The sequence below is a fragment of the Sorex araneus genome, chromosome 1, assembly GCF_027595985.1.
Source record: "Sorex araneus isolate mSorAra2 chromosome 1, mSorAra2.pri, whole genome shotgun sequence".
Taxonomy (NCBI): Eukaryota; Metazoa; Chordata; class Mammalia; order Eulipotyphla; family Soricidae; genus Sorex; species Sorex araneus.
The window spans coordinates 155,315,475-155,333,192 of NC_073302.1; the positions used below are offsets into that span (position 1 = coordinate 155,315,475).

Below are 17,718 nucleotides of genomic sequence, written 5' to 3' on the forward strand. Positions count from 1 at the left end.
CATATTAAGATTTTTTTCCCAATCTCAATGGGACAAAACTAAAAACCAAACACTAGAAAGACTTGGAGGGCAGGGGAGATGGTGTTAAGGGCGGTACACCTGCTTCCCAGGTCACAGCCCTAGCACCACATGCCGCCCCCAACCCCGCAGAACCACTGAAAATGGCACTGGAACACCAATAGCTGTGGGTCCTTCCCTCCCCCTTCAAAAAGTAAAGAAAACTAGAGAAATCACCAACACATAACAATACGCTTCTGAGAGTAACTTTGGGATCTGCAAAGAAATTTAATAAATGATGAAAACATTCACCTGGAGGCCAACAAAAACAAAGAGAAGACTATCAGATCCTCTGGGAATCAGAAAAGCATCATAGTTTATCACAATACTGTCCTACACCCATAAACAAGAAAAGTTCCAAATAAAAAAATCTAACCTTAAATATGGAGGAAGTAAAAAATAAATAAAATCAAGTCAGCAGAACAAAAAAAAAGAGCAGAAATAAAAACCAAAAAGATTAACAATATAAAGAACAGGTTCTTTTAAATTATTAAAACCAAAGAGATAAATAGAAAGAGAGAGACAAAGAGAGAACCTCTCAGCTAGCCTCACTAAGATGAAAACAGAGAAAATATAATAAAAAGAATCATACTAGGTACAACTCAGTGTGAATCAAAACTGAGACCAAAAAAATCACAAATAATAAAACAGACAAAATAGCAACACAGATCACAAAAAATACATATGTTCATAATAGACTACTATGGATATCCATGTGCAACAAACTAGACAAGACTTAAGAGATATAAAGATTTAAGAATATAAAATCTTTAATATAAAAGATTTAAGAATATAAAACAAGATTTAATAATATAAAACTTTCATATTCATTCTACCCTCCAATACATACTGGGAGACCCTAAACAGTGGAGCACAGCTTCAGGCGCAGGGCTGAGCTCACCGGCACTGAGGTGAGGGGCACCAGCAGCCACCCAACGCAACACTCCCACAGCAAGAGCAGCAAGTAAGAATGTTTTTAAAGACCATAACTGAGATACACAGTTATCAAGGACTACAATGACTTGCTCCTTCATGGTGTTCTTGGCCAAAGTGGTTCTACTTAGGTGCATCACTAAACCAATAAATGATACAAATTAATCACTTTCTCTAAGCACAAACACCTACAATCTTCAGTCAACTTTAATCAAATGTTCCAATTCTACCTAAAAAAGACATATGATGAAACTTCTATATTTGCAGACTACCAGAACTAGCAAATAACATCCTCATGTGTGTTAAGAAGCTACTCTTAATATAAGCATTAAGTTTATTCAATTTTTCCTTGATTGCTGACAAATTGCATTAAAGTTTAACTTATAATCTGTAGTATGCATACTATTATATATGTTTATGTTTATAAGTTTGGTCACTGTCACTGTCATCCTGTTGCTCATCTATTTGCTCGAGCGGGCACCAGTAACATCTCCATTCTGAGACTTGTTGTTACTGTTTTTGGCATATCGAATACACCACAGGTAGCTTGCCAGGCTCTGCCGTGCAGGCGAGAGACTCTCGGTAGCTTGCAGGGCTCTCCGAGAGGGGCAGAGAAATTGAACCCAGGTTGGCCGTGTGCAAGGCAAACGCCCTACCTGCTGTTCTATCGCTTTGTAAGTTCTACAGGGAAAAAAAAAAAAACATGACACTCTCATGCCATCTGAGATATTTCAGGAGTCACCTCAGTGAACTTCACTAAAGTGAAACACCAGAGAGGGGTAAATTAAACAATAAACATTGATTTTCCACAGTTTGGAATGCTCAAAAGCCTAAGATCATGGTGAGGCCAATTCAGTTCCGAGTTAACAACCAACTTCCTGGCTTGTGTTGGGCTGACTTCTTCTGTGCACTCCCTCACGTGGCAAAACTTTGAGAGGGAAGCAGAAGCTCTGGTGCTCTGTCCTATAAAGGCACTACTCCCTTCAGAATTCATTCCCCAAAATTACCTTCTCCAAATACCATTACATTAGGAAGTGTTAGGGCTTGAACACACAAAGTATGGGGAAACACAAGCATCAGTCAAAAGACCCACAGCAGTCTACTGACAGTACATCTCAAACACGGGGTTTAACTCCCTGACATCTGCTCTGAGAGTTCAGACTGGATAGGTGCTCAGTAATACCATGATCACAGCTAATGAATTGCTCAGCTAGTTAAAAAAGCCACAACTTACGGTTGTGTGTGTATCCTCTAGGAAAAGTCATGTTTAAAAAAAAATTAATTTTATACTTATTAAAAAAAAAACAGAGGTCCCTTGCCCTACTTTTCCTCCATTCCATCCCATCAAACCTATGTAAAACAACCCATGAAATACAGAGTGGTTTGAGACTTTTTCCCTTCTCTAAGGTAGGTGCTATGCTCTTCACTTTACATGTTTTATACCACAGTCCAGTGACCACTATACCACACAGGTGGAAGTGTGGGTTTGAGGACCATTGAACACTGAATCGTCCCTGATACATCACAATTATAGAAACACCTGTGCCCACCAACTTTGTGTTGATCCACTATAAAAATTCACAGTGCTCAATTGCCCACAACAGTTCTCATTTCTTATGACTATGTGTTTTACTACAGCATATAAGAAACAAGCTTTCTGAATGCAGTGACTTCCAAACTTAGTTACTGAGTGATTTGGAGACTCGACATAGGACAATTTTTCAAATTTCTCTGAAATAATATATACTTATGATGCATATAAAAATTGGTTTAGTAAAACTTAGGTTTCAAGACTCTTTTTTCAGCGTTGGAACAATAGCAGAGTGGGAAGGGTGCTTGCCATGCATGCAGCCAACTCAGGTTCCATCCCGGCATCCCAAATGGTCTCACGAGCACTGCCGGGAGTAATTCCTAGCACAGAGCCAGGAATAACACTTGAGCATTGCTGGTGTGACACCCCCCGCCCCCAGACTCATTTAGAAAAATGATAGAAATGTTAGAAAACAGTCTTTTCTTTTCTAAGAAAAAAAACAATGGTATTCTAATGATCTAAAAACAAACTAATCTCAGTCTTAAGACAATAAAAGAATAAAATGCTTCTTGTTATACAGAATACATTTCAAAATCCTCATTCAATCATAAATTATGAACTAAAATTAAAACCAACCTAAGTAGGTCTGATCTAACCCAGGCGTTCCCAGACTTCTTTGGTCTACTATTCCCTTTGTAGAAAAATATCACTCTTGGTGAACCCACACACCCGCCCCTGAAAATTCCTCTTTACTAAGAAAACAGACTAGAAAGCAGCAAGTGTGGGATGGGACAGCAGAATCACCCACTTTGGGAAACAGTGTTTTAAGCCCTGAAGTAAATATAATTTATTAGAAAAAAATCATGAAGGTCTACTGAAATTAAATGAATTTAATTCTCCCTTAGGACCTTTATTTAAGTCTAAAAGAGACATTTTGAAATGTTAATTGAAGAGGGAATAAACCAATAAGGGTTTTTCTAATTTTGAAGGGGTAAGGAAATTTGAGGGCCAAATCCAGCAACGCTCAGGGGTTCTTCCTGGCCCTGTGCTCTGCAGGGACTCTGACGCGGCTTGAGGGCCAGACCATAAGGGTGGGAGGAATGCAGTCAGGTTAGCTGCACTGAAAGGTAAGCAACAACCCCTGTGCTAGCTCTCCAGCTCAAGCCCTTAAACATCCTCATGGGGAATTCTAAGTACTTGAATGGGAAGAAAGTAGATCTGCATTCTGGAAAATCAGCGAGTAGGAAACTGGGTGCAAGGGGACACTGAAACCTAGAAGAAAGTATAAAGCAAAAACAATTAATTACACATATATATGTTCAAATGTATGAGCCAAGAATAAAAACGTGAAATCTGTAAATCTTGAAATGTGAAAGAGAGAGAGAGAAAGAGAGAACGAACACAAAGTGAAAGCACACAACACATAAATATGGGAATGTGAATAAGACATTGGTCCCAAATTGTGTATTGTGTGCCTTTGGTATCTCAAAATCTGACTGCATTTGGAACGAAAGAAAGTTGTTAAATAAGAACTGAAGCCCTAAATAACCCTATCTAGGGCAGTGTCAAGAGGCAATGTGGACATACAGTGAAACCAGGATACACAGACAGAGGAAAGATAATGAAAGCAAACCACAAGGAAGCAGACCTCAGAAGAAACCAAACCTGCCAAAATTAATCTTAAGACTTTAAACCCAGGCTGGAGCTATCGTGAAGCAGATAGGGCGTTTGCCTTGCACATGGCCGACCAGAGTTCGATTCCCAGCATCCCATATGGTCCCCCAAACACCTCCAGGAGTTATCCCTGAGTGCAGAGCGAGGAGTAACCCCTGTGCATTGCCGAGTGTAACCCAAAAAAGCAAAAAATAAATAAACAAACAAAAGTTTTAAAATTAAATATTACTTAGTCACCTAATCTTTTGACATACCTTTTGACTAGTCTCTAGCAAACTAATAATATAATCACTTTGGGAAAAATGACTGGCAAGTTCTTAAGTAAATAAAATATATAATCCCATCACCCAGCAATTCTATACCTAAGTCAGTACTAAAGATACATGAAAGAAGGGCCAGGGAAATGAGGAACTTGCCTTGCATACAGCTGAGACCAGTCTGATTTCCCACACCCAGACAGTCTCCCAGCATATCTCCACAAAAAACGACAGGGACAAGAATGTTCATGGCCAATTTACTCCATGCCCCAAAATGATAAGGTGTATTATATTGATTGAATTGTGAAAGTTAAATCATCCTTGCATTCTGGAATAAAGTCAGAGCCTCAGATCAATGAAACAGCCTTGAATATACTGAGACAGACCCTTGGAGATATGATCTTTAGTTCAGGAGCAAAAACTATGAAGTGGAGCAAGGAAAGTCTTTTCAACAAGTGGTAATGGGAAAACTGGTCAGCTACATGCAAACAAAATTAATTCAAACCTCTAACGCCATGCACAAAAATCAAATCAAAATGCATTAAAGGCCTTGATATCAGACCTGAATCCATAGAGGAAATTGTAGGCAGAACTCTCCATGACACTGAAGTCAAAGGCATCTTCAAGGATGAAACACCACTGACCAAGCAAGTGAGAGCAAAGATAAACAAATGGAACTACATTAAACTAAGAAGCTTCCGAATCTCAAAGGAAACCAATCTACAGAATACAAAAACAATGCACAGAATGGGAAAAATTATTTCCTAACACTCATATGATAAGGGATTAATATCCAAAATATATAAGGCAATAGTCAAACTCTATAAGAAAAATAAAAATATAAACCCGCCAAAAAATGGAGAGAAAAATGAACGGAAACTTCCTCTAAGAAGAAATACAAATGACCAAAAGGCACATGAAAAAGTGCTCTACATCGTTAATTATCAGGGAGATGCAAGCCAAAACAACAATGAGACAATCTCACACAACAGAGACTGGATGGCATGGATGCAAGGAGGAAGAAACTCATTCACTGCTGGTGGGAATGTCGACTGGTCTTCTCTTTCTGGAAAACAATATGGGCATTCCTCAAAACACTGGAAATTGAACTTCCATACAAACCAACAATACCAGTCCTGGGAATATGTCCAAATGGGCCAAAAAACACAATGCAGGAAAGCCATCTGCACTCCCATGTTCACTGCAGCACTGTTCACAATAGTCAGAATCTGGAAACAACCCACAAGCCTGAGAACAGATGAGTGGATAAAGAAACTATGGTACAAATACACAGTGGAACACTACACAGCTGTTAGGAAAAATGAAGTAATGCAATTTGCTTCTACATGGATGGACGTGAAGAGTATCATACTTAGTTAAATCAGTCAGAGGAAGAGGGACAAACAGAATGACTGTACTCATTTACGGGATATAAAAATAAAATACTATGTGAGCTATTCCCAAAGACAAGAGAAACAAAGGCCAAGAGGACTGATCCATAGTAAGAATCTTGCCACAAGCAGGAGGGGGAGTGCAGTTCGGACAGAGAAGGGACCGCTATGGGAATAAGTTAAAAATAATCACTTTGGACAAAACTGAGTGCTGAAAGGAGGTAAAATAATAAAAATGATACCCCTGCAGCAATCCAGTATTGCAAACCACAGTGCCTAAAAGGAAAACGGGGAAGTGGGGGAGGAAGAGGAGTGTCTGCCATAGAGGCAGGTGGGAGGGAGGGAGGGAGGGCAGGGCAGGGCAGGGGAGGGGAGAGGGAAAGTGGAGACACTGATGGTGAAAAATGTACACTGGTGAAGGGAAGGGTGCTGCAACATTATATGACTGAAACTCAATCATGAACAACTTTGTAACTGTGTATCTCACACTGATTCAATTAAGGAAATTTTTAAGAAGTTATAATGTTTTAGTAAATATTTATATTTATGTCTTCAATATTCCTTTGCAGCAGCAAATGTAATGAGAAATTTACCCCAATAACATAATAAAGTCATCTGCAGTGCCCGCCAAGGAGGCAGGCTGGGGTGTGGAGGATTTGGGGGGAAGAGTGGGAGGGAAATTGGGGACACTGGTGCTGAGAAATCACACGGGTGGAGGGATGGGTGCTGGAACATTATATGACTGAAACCCAATCATGAACAGCTTTGTGACGCTCTATCTCACACTGATTCAATTAAAATAAAAGAATAAAGTCACCAGTATTTAAAAAATAAAAACAAATTTAAAATCTGTAAACTGGATAATTCATCAGAAGCTGCCTATAAACATTACAACAAATTCTTATGTGCATTGGATTCTGCCTTTAGAGTCTACCACTCTATCATTTTGGAATCTACTTATAGATTCAACCATGTCTAATGATTTTTTAAAAAAAATTTTAATCAGTGTTTAAGACTTAAAAATAGTCCACTAGTAAAACACAACACAAGATTTATTTTACAAAAAACAATAATTTTTAACTCAATAATTATCATCTCAAGGAGCTAGTGCACAGTGGTAAGGTGTTTGCTTAGCCAACCCGAGTTCAATACCTAGCACCCCATACTGTCCCCTGAGCCCACCAGGAGTGATCCCTGAGCACAGAGCCAGAAGTTAAGTACTGAGTATGGCTGGGTGTGACCCAATAAACAAAAAGTAATCATCTCAAAGATCAGGGTATGAAACAATCACTGTATGAGTGAAATGCAAACACAAAAGTTCATAAGTTTGTAACTGTACATCACAGTGATTCTCTAATAAAAATTTTTTTTAAAAAGGTACAAACAAACAAAAAAGTTCAGGGTATGGTATACCATAATATATAGACATAGTTCAGCAGTTGCACACTTGCTTTGTGTGTGAGGCCCTGGGTTCAATCCCCAGTACCACACACAAAGAAACAAACTTCCAGCACTTAAATTCCTATGAATTTTTGAACCACATTTCCAAATATATCCCTTTGTACTGTCTGAAAATTGCTATTCAAGGATCATATATGAATGTTGTATCCCTGAACTAGGAAACTTAATAATACTTTAAAGTGGCTTGTGCGACAGTACAGCAGGGAAGCGTCTTCCTCGCACACAGCCGACCAAGGTTCCATCCCCAGCACTCGTACAATCCCTGAGACAAGTGGGCTGAGCACAGAACCAGACGGCCTGGGCTGGGAGTGTTCCCACCCCCCACTCGCCGCCCCCCCCAGGAGGAATACTTTACAGAAATTCTAAATTTGGATTTTTTATACCTATATTAGGTTTTATGCATAAAGAATCAGATATACTGAGAAAAACAAATATATAGCTGTGAATTTCAAAATGGTAAACATTCTACCACCATAAAAATCTTAAAATAATTGTGAATATATACACTTTTAAACTCCTATTTACTGAAGCAAAGTATTTTATAATTCTTACAAAACTGTCTTCTTTTAGAGAAAGTTCAACTTTATAGGGCTAGTTAGATTTAGGGACAGGGAGATAGCACAGGAGTTAACACACTTGCCTCGCATGCAGCCAATCCCAGTTCAAATCCCTGGCATCACCCACCTCCACTGAGGACCAGAAGGAATGATCCCTGACCACAAACTCTGGGAGCAAACCCTGCGCACAGCCAGGTTGGTTCTAAAATGCACACATGCATAGCTGGATTCGAAACTCAAAAACATTCCTGTCAAGCTCCAGTGTCAGTTTTATTTCAGTTCACAATTAATGGCACTAAAAGTTTTTTTTAAAAAAACAAAAATGTGGTGTTTATACTATTTATTTGATGTGAATACTATTAATTTTTTAATCCATTACTTCTAGAAAAGCAACGTTACTCAGCAGAGATTTACACTGATGCTTTCAAGTAATACTCTGCAATAGGCCAAAGAGACACAAAGAAAATATTTAGACAATTTTCTGCCCTTGAAAATTATACAAATTTGACCTACCCAAAAAAAAAAAAAAAACACACAACAGACCCACATGGACAGCAAAGAATAAGGTAAATTTAAGAAAATAAAAATGCAAATATGCATTTTAGCAAGTCTCTTGAATTTATTAACCTAAAAGGTTTAATTTCCATTTTCCTGCATCAGCTTTATTTATAAAATGTCGTGCCCTATAAATACGCTGTTATTTTCTATAGTCAAGCACCCTCTTAACAAATCTTCTCATTAATATGTAAATTTAAAGTCAATCGGTCTTCTCCCTGACAGCCCCATGAATTCCTAGTGCACTGTATAATCGGCTTTGACTTGGCATCCACTATTTATCATCAAAGATGTCAGTTAGAAAAATTATGGAAAATGCACTGCAATTGATATGACTGCAATCTACTTTGTCAACACTTAATTGTTCTTCAAATCATACATTTACATATAAACAGCCTAAATACTGATCTATAATGATGTAAATAAACTAAATTAAAAATCTCTTCTGCCCCTGAAGAAGCTTGTTTGTATATGATGTGTTCATTTAGGAACTTATTGACAAAAGCATGTACATCAGTTCAGATGAAAAAAGTATTTCTATTATTTCCAAAAAACACACAAAAAAGACACAAAACAATTTTGCTGCCCTTCAAGCTATATAAACACAAACAAATGTCCTACAGAATTCACTGAGAAACACAATTTTTCTCTTTGAAGAGCAATTTAATTATGGCTGTTAGCTAATTGCAGTGTCTAAGCACTATGGATTGGAAGGCTTCAAAATTAGCTTTGATTGGAACACAATAAGTAAACACACAGAAACTTATCAGGTAAGCAAAAGCTTATTTTAATTTAAAAGTCAAGAGGCAATAAAACACAACTGCAAGACTGTTGACCTAGGAGTACTAGGTCTGTTTAGTAAACATTACTGTTTATTTTTGTTTCCACTTTGTAGTTTTTGCTTTGGGGGCCACATCTGACAGTGCTGAAAGGATTACTCCCACTATGAGGCATGAAACCTGGGTCCACAGACAAAAATGTGATACTCCTGACTCTGTGCTCAAATGACCATATGTGGTGCTGGGGATGGAACCAGGGTCACAATCAAAGGGGTCACAGAAAGGCAAATGCCTTACTTCCTGAACTATCTCTTTAGTCCAAATGAAGACCGATCTTGTCCACCAATTATGTGAAAAAATTATGGTAAGAACTCAGCACTTGGACTGGAAAGATAGTACAGTGGGTAGGGCATTTTCCTTGGACACAACCAAACCAGTTTTGATACGGGCATCCCATACGATCCATGCCCCAAACTCACCAAGAGTGATTCCTAAGTGCAGAGCCAATAACCCCCGAGCACTGATCCATGCCCCTAACTTGCCAGGAATGATTCCTGACCACAGAGCCAGTGACCCCTGAGCACCACCAGATATGACCCAAAAACCTAAAGAAAAACAAAAAACTCATCACTAACTAATGGAGTTTTACGTTTCCCTTGATTCTACACTGTCAAAAGTCTTTTTGTTTTTACTATATGGAATGATTTTTTTTTTCTTTTTGGGTCACACCTGGCGATGCACTCAGGAATTATCCCTGATGGTGCTCAGGGGACCATATGGGATGCTGGGGATAGAACCTGGGTCGGCCACATGTAAGGGAAATGCCCTACCCACTGTGCTATCTCTCCAGCCCTTATATGGAATGATTTTTAACACTATCAGAAGTTTTTTTTTAAATGCTCAACAATTTTTTTACATTTTTTTTCAATCCTATAACTGAATTTGCCAATCTCTCTAGTTAAAATGGCCACACGTGGGGCCTGAGAGATGGTTCAAGGGGTGGTAGGTAGCACATTCTTTGCATGTAGGAGTCTGAGTTCAAACCGTGCTGGCACCAGAGTCCTCGAAGCACTACCAGAAGTAGCAGCCCAAACCTCATCAGGAGTAGCCCCAAACCAAACAAAAATTATCACATGGCAAACCCTAAGAAGTTGGCTACAATCTGAGCATCTGCCCAAAGTCTCCAAGACAGCTAATGACTGTCTGGACTGGTCCCTCCTGAAAGAATCTCTAAGTAAAAGGAGCTCTAAGAAGCAGCAGAGCAGGGCTAAGATGGGTTACCTGAAAGAGTGAGCGCAAGCACGGTCTAAATGGTGATGGTCCACTTGAGCCCTAAGCTTAGAAAATGTATTTGCGCCAAATGCCTGGCACCTTTGACAATCCCTTGGTTCTATTCCTAGAGTAAACAAAAACTCTCGGCTCTTTCCCATGGGTTACTCAACAGGACACAGGCCTATTATGCTGATGAGTTAGGAGTCACATGATAGCATGCCAAATTAATAAAGAAAATGAAACGCATTTTCCAAAGTAAAAATTATGACCACGAGAACAAGGGAAAGCAAGTGGTTGCCAATGACTGCCTTTAAGGGGTCAACCTAAAGTCATGAAAGGACTTTTTATTTTGCCTTGTGCTTGAGTTGCTTCTGTCATTTAAAAAAAAAAATCTACATGATTATAATGAACTAGGCCTTTATGAATCTGCCATTTAAGCAGAGTTTGTTTGCTGAAGCCAAGAAGTCTTTCTCACAGGAAATCAGATGCAAAGCTGCGTGTGAAAGGCAGGCCCAGATGAGAGTGACCCCATTTAGTAACAAGAGCCCAGAGATCTGTTCAGTGGAAAATACTGCTGCCTTGCCTGGCTTATTTCTGTTGCAGTATTAGACTATGTGGAAGGCCGAGCTGCACACATGAAAGCCAGTGAATGAGTCTACTAACCACATAACGTGGCAAGGTCAGATTGCGAATAAGTGGCAAAATAACAATTTAGCCCACATCCAGTGTACCAGGGATGAGCAGGCTTCATCTCACAGTTAGCATCATCAATGTTCACAGAGAAAATATTCACATGTGAAAACAAACAAACAACAACAAAAGAATGCATTAAGTGCCAATTTTCCAAATTACCTATCCAAAGAATGAATATATATGCTTGCTATGCAAATAGCTTTAAAAATAATACTACTTTGGGGACTGTAGAGAGCTCAATGGAGCAAGAGTGCATGCACACTTTGGGTCAGGGTTTACTCCTCAGTATTGCATGCTATCCCCTAAGCACTGCCAAGGTGACTCAAAACACAAAAAGAAAAGGAAAGGGAAAAAAAAAAGAATTTTGTTTTCATTTATATAAAATGAAATAAAAGGAAGAGAAACACAAATAAATGGAAAAGTCACAGAACATGGATTTCAAGTCTGTGAAAGATCTATGGATCAAACCCAGGATCTCCCACATGCAAAGTCTATGTTCTACTACTGAGCCACACTTCCAGCCCTGTCACATATTTAGAAGATATGGGAAGAGAAGTGTATGTACATTTGGGGCGTGGGGCTCCCCAGCAGTACTGCAGGCTACCAGCAACAGAGGCAGTGTAAGGAAGATGAAGCAGTGCCGGATCATTTGTGCCAGCCCTCTGAGTAATCTCTCCCAGTCTAATTTATGTATTTTAACTCTAGTTTCTTCACAGTGACTAAGAAAAAGCTTGCTTGCATACAGCTAGTGAAAATGATTTGACTGTGGCAGGAAATTACAATTAGACACTTCAAATTATAACGGTAGTTAGATAAATTGCCTACAACTTTACAACAGGAGAAAAAAAATATCTGTAAAAGAACCTGAGTAATACTCTAGGGAAACAGATTGAAAGAAACAAATAGCTAACACAGTAAAATTCTTTTGACAGTTATCATACACATAAAAAAATGAACCTATGCAACTGGACATGTTGCTTGGTTCAATAAAAGCATCACTAGAAGTTTACCTTGCTTAGCTATAATGCCTAAATGTAGAGAAAGAGTATGGGGAATATTGTCTGCCATGGAGGCAGGGGGAGGGTGGGAAAGGGGAGGTATACCCAGAATATTGGCGGTGGGGAATGTGCACTGGTGGAGGGATGGGTGTTTGATCATTGTGAGATTGTAACCCAAACATGAAAGCAAGTAACTATCTCATGGTGATTCAATAAAATTTAAAAAATTTTAAAAAGAAAAAGTTTACCCTGCTTAATATAAGTAAAACATTGTAAAATAAGCTATTAATGGATAGCAAAATTTCTTTGATTTAAAAGCCCTGTGAGGGACAACACTTTCATATTTTATTCAAAATACACTTGATCTATAGGTACAATAATCAGCCCACATTTCTCATATTAAATTAATAGGAAGTAAATATTACAAATAGTATTCTAGATAAAGGCACTTTAAAATTTTTAAATACTTTAAACAATAGTATGATATCAATGCAGAAAATACTGATGAACATTTAAGTTCCTTAAACATCTGAAAGTGACAGTTCATCTAACATAGTGTCATGAATGAACTTTATATACCTGTTTCTCTCATCTTCTAATTTATAAAAGATATACTGAGTAGTAAAAGCCTATATACAAGTTTGTATATAAACTATATATAAACTACTGTATAGACTACTATTTAAACTATATATAAACTACTATATAAACTAGTGGGGGGTTGAATTTTAAATAGTTTTTGCATAACTAATTTTTTCCTTTTTCTCGGTTTTGGCCTGTAGCTGCTGGTGTTCGGGGCTTACTCTGTGTTCAGGGATCACCCTAAGTATGCTCAGGGACCATACGTGGTACTGGGGATCAAATCTGGGTCATTTGCATGCTTTATCCAATGTACTGTCTCTCCACCTAGTATCTTAGGTCTGCAATAGTGATTTTAAAAAATAACCAAAAGATCAAAATGAGTGCTATTCTTATACTATTTAGTGATTTCAATAAGCTATAAAATTGCATTTAAATCTTAAGTATATAAACACTGAAGTAATTCTATGGCAAATGATGTAAGAACATTTTCTAAATTTTGAATTTAATGAAAAGAAATAATACATATTTCTAAGGTTACGCTATACAAAGGAAACAAATTACTACACTTTAAGGTTTATTCATTTATTTTACTAAATGCCTATCAGCTTAAGTAAATAAAAGGGGAAAATGTATTTTAGAACTATAAATCTGTGAAAAAAGCAGAAGTTATGCCGTATTTACCTCCAAAGATGAGATATTGTCTGGGGTAAACATTTACATGGGTTAGAATCACATAAACTACTTTTACTAGTGAGTCCTTGAAACAGCTGGGACTCAAAGGTGGAAAGACAATCAATAACAACAACAAGAAATTCATGATTTGGCAATGTCCCTGCAAGCACAGAATGTGTCACGCTGCTGCTCCTAACTAGGGCTTCCTGCCAGGTAACCCTCGGCAGCCTAGGCACCATGACACTCAATACATGTCAACCACAAAGAATGAAAATTTAATTCTCCTCACGCTTCTACTGGTCTCCTCGTTTCCAAAAGAACATGACAAAAAAATGAATCCTCCTGAAATGTAAGATTTCTATATTTTACAACCTTTTTGGGGGGCACAGTTTTAAAAGCTCATCCATTTCTTAGTATACTTTGTAAATGGAAGATTGCTCAAGACACTTACCTCTTTCCAAGGACTGACAAACTGTGTACGAGCATAGCGCGTGAGCATGTGGATAATGACAACCTGTCCCCACTCTTCAACATCAATCAGTAAATTACATAACTTGCGGTAATTCCTGTGGATCAGATCTATTCTATCTGGGCAGACTTCTTCAAAGGCCATCACAACACTACCAGCAACCAGCTAGAAAATAAATAAATAAACTCATTTTTTAAAATGCCATTACCCCCCCACCTCCTATCCCATCACGGCCTCCCCCCCAAAAGAAAAAACACACAGACAAAATTCTATTCAAGCATTAACAGGTACAATCAGTGTTATGAGAACCAATATTTAAAGTAATTAACCATCTAACTAATAAAATGCTTGTTATAATAAATTTTTGAAGTCCCACCTCTTAAAAAATAACACTGTAATTTGAATAAAACAGTATTTTTCTGAAGTAATCAGAGGTATTGGAGGCATTAGAAAATCTTATTTTTTAGGTTAATTTCAAAAAATTTCTTATATATGAATTAAACATATTAATCATGCAATTCTTCATAAAGCAAGCACATTTCAAAAGCTAAATTCTAGATATTTATTATATAGTATGTATGGATGTTCAGAAAAGAATAGAGACAGTAACAAAAATCCTATGTTGTTCATTTAAAACAAGGATAGTAATTCCAAAACAAGTTGTTCTCCTAAAATATTAGACACTCATTAATGTTTTAGTAAAATAAAGTTTTCAAATTTTTCACAACTAGCCAACCTGTTTACATTTACTAATACAATTTACCTGAAAAAGTAGCCTAAAATCTAACATATTATATATAACAATGTGCATAAGTTGAAATAATATATTAGCAACAATAATCATTTTTCTTTAGGATCAATTACTTAACCATAAATACAGCTTTTGGAACTGTCAAGCTTTTACAAAGTGATTAAGTTATGTTTTTGGCATAAAGATACAAGCTAAACCAACTATCACATACAAATACCTCTATATAGGTATCACAGATGTATGCAGTTAGCCAACAATATAATACAGTTTTGAAGAAATAAATTAATTTTATACTCTTCTTGAACACTAGGGATCTTCATTTTAGATCTAAAATTTCCCCAATGGCATAACATAAGCAATTAAATAGAAAATATAACTCACTGAAATGGTACTTTCTGAAAAATATTAGCTACCTATGATATTCACATTTTTAGTGTTTGTCCCTCTACTTGGCTGACACTTAGTTTATTAATATGCAACCAACAATACAATTGAAAGAAAACAGCTCAGAATATAGACTTGCTATTATGCTAAGCAAGTTCCCAGTCCTGTGGGGATTTTATGAATTACCAATCAGTGTAAACGTGAAGCCGCATTTATTGACTCCAGCCCTGCCCATGTACTGGTGCCTGCTGGTCTCAGCATGTAAGCATCTCAATCGAAAAAGCAAAGAATTGATTATTTGTGTGAAATAAATAAAAATGTGTTATACGTATAATTTGCTATTTGCTACTGATATCGAAAAGAAGTTCATTTATTTTCAACGCCATATTTTGAGATCTTCTGTAAAAAATACTCTTCAGAAACTATAGTACTGTGATAATCATATTTTTAAAAAGCTAAACTATCATTTAAAAATCCCTTAAAACAACTAAAATCAAACTACCGAAGCCCTTAGAATCTATGAAAATATCGATACTGACATGTATGTCATATCATAGTAATGGAAGACATATGTCAATTGGTAAAAGACATTAAAACAAAAAGAGTATCAGTTCTAATAAAATTATCCATGAAATTAACATGGTAATTCAATGAAACTTTCAATTTAAGAACTATTTTATAAAATAACTTATTTTGCCTAATCCAAGATTCTAGTTTTCAAGTGTAAATAGATATCAAACAATAGTAAAATTAACTACTACCCAGCTTAAATTTATTAAACCAAAGCTATTAGTACAAAATAATTTTAATATACTAACAAATAACAGAAAATGGGAGATACTTCATTACAAATAGGGTTTAAGAAAACAAAACTAATTAGGAAGAATTAAAGAAAAAATATATTCACAAAAAACTGATCACTTTGGTTATTTCATTGTAAGATTTTAACAATAATCTGGCCCTGAGCTAAACACTACCAGAAGAATTAATAATTTTGGTCTATTAAATGTTCAATATTCTATAAAACTTCCAGAACTAAAATGAAATGATCTACTCAGATTTTAAAACCAAAAATATTGGTTTCTGAAAAACAGACAGTTAATTTCCATCTCACTGTGTCAATAGTAGCTTTTTATATGAGGGGAAAAATAAATCACTCCAACAAAACTAGCAATGAGCTCATCAAATTCAAATGCAGTTTTCCATTTATGTATTTTTTATATTAAAGCAATAAACATGGTTCATTTATCTTCCCTGGGTTGCCACGTTTTTCTGTGCTGTTGCTATGAACTTCAGCCATTAGTTGTGCTCCAAGGTAAACTACATGAACCATCAACAAAAGTGACACCCCATCTATGGAGTTCATATTTTCTCCAGATTATCTATGCTAGTTGACAAGCTGGTAATGAAAAAAATCACACTAAGCAAATGGTTCCTCTAATAACAATAAATTTTCTATAAAATTATGAAGGGTACAAAACGTTTCCTTGCATCTATTTTGTCATGAATTCTAATTAACGCTGCAAAACCCTGAGAGTGCTGGGTCATCACAAGAAGTGCATCAACGTTTGATTGATAATATGGTGTAAGTTGGCCAATGCTGCCAAGATTTTCTTCTCTTAAATTAATGGCCATCCAACCTGCCCTAATCATACAGCCCAAATGATATTCCCCTTCTTATTTCAATTTTCTTGAGGCATGGAAAATGGGAAAGATCAGTCATTTATCTTCTAATAGCTGGATAATAGATCTATCACAATAAAACATCTGCACAAACTCTGAGGTGTGGGTTTTTTTTTTTTTTTGCCCACAACACTGACACTTTTATCAACATTAAATCAATAACTTATAAAAACTGTGCCTTACCTCCAGATTTTAGTCTCAAACTACCACATATTCATTAAACATCTTTCTGTAACTAAATTTAAGAAAGGAAACATTGTCATCAAAAATACACACAACTCAGATTCTCAGGAGGCCTTATCCTTACTGTTTTTCTAACAAATGGTAGTCTACTAGAATGTTACATGCTGTCAAAAGAACCTCTTCTGAATGAATCTAAAGGAACAGAAATAAATAATACCCGGCTTTGGAGATATTCTAAAGATGAGAGAATTGCCCACACTGAAGCTTAAACTGTTCAACCAGTAAGTTTTTCCACATTTTACCAAAAAAAAAGGAAAGAAAAGAAAAGAAAATATTCTGAAAAATTTAAATGGACATTAAGAAAGGTTTGAGGCTGCAGAGAATGTCTAGGGATTAAGGCACATGCTTTATGAGGATCAGACCCAAATCAGTCCCGGCACCACCCGGCCTCCTTTCATCAGCAGGTGTAATCTGGGAGGCCCCCAGCATCACGAAGTGTAGCCCTGGAGGTTCCTGGACTAAGGTAGTCCTGGAGGTCCCTGGTCCTCATGTTCCAGCACTGAACCACCAGGCCAGTTTGCCAAGCAGCATCAGGAGTGGACACTAGACCTCAGGAGCACCACTTTAGTGCTCCCTTCTGCTCCGAGAAAAAGATTTTCAGTAAGAAAGTCTTTTAGAAATGCTAAATAGTGAAAAAGAAAAAGGTAAAGCTTGGAATATACAATGAAAAAAACATGCAAAGAAACTAAGATCGAACATAAATGTTCCCTTTTCATGGCACTGACTGGAATTTTCCATCATTAATAATTTAGATACCTTAAACCAACTGTTACTTG

General features: G+C 36.9%; 1 protein-coding gene across 2 annotated transcripts in view; it reads right to left on the reverse strand.

Annotated features, from left to right (window-relative positions):
- AP3B1 (adaptor related protein complex 3 subunit beta 1) overlaps positions 1 to 17,718 on the reverse strand; it is a 225,136-nt gene that overhangs the window by 146,684 nt on the left and 60,734 nt on the right. For both annotated transcript variants that reach the window (XR_008627187.1, XM_004613140.2), the window contains exon 7: positions 13,864 to 14,046. Coding sequence is in view for 1 of the 2 variants with exons in the window: in XM_004613140.2 (XP_004613197.2) it covers positions 13,864 to 14,046 (183 nt within the window). In the remaining variant the exon portion in view is untranslated. The remainder of the gene's footprint in view (positions 1 to 13,863; positions 14,047 to 17,718) is intronic.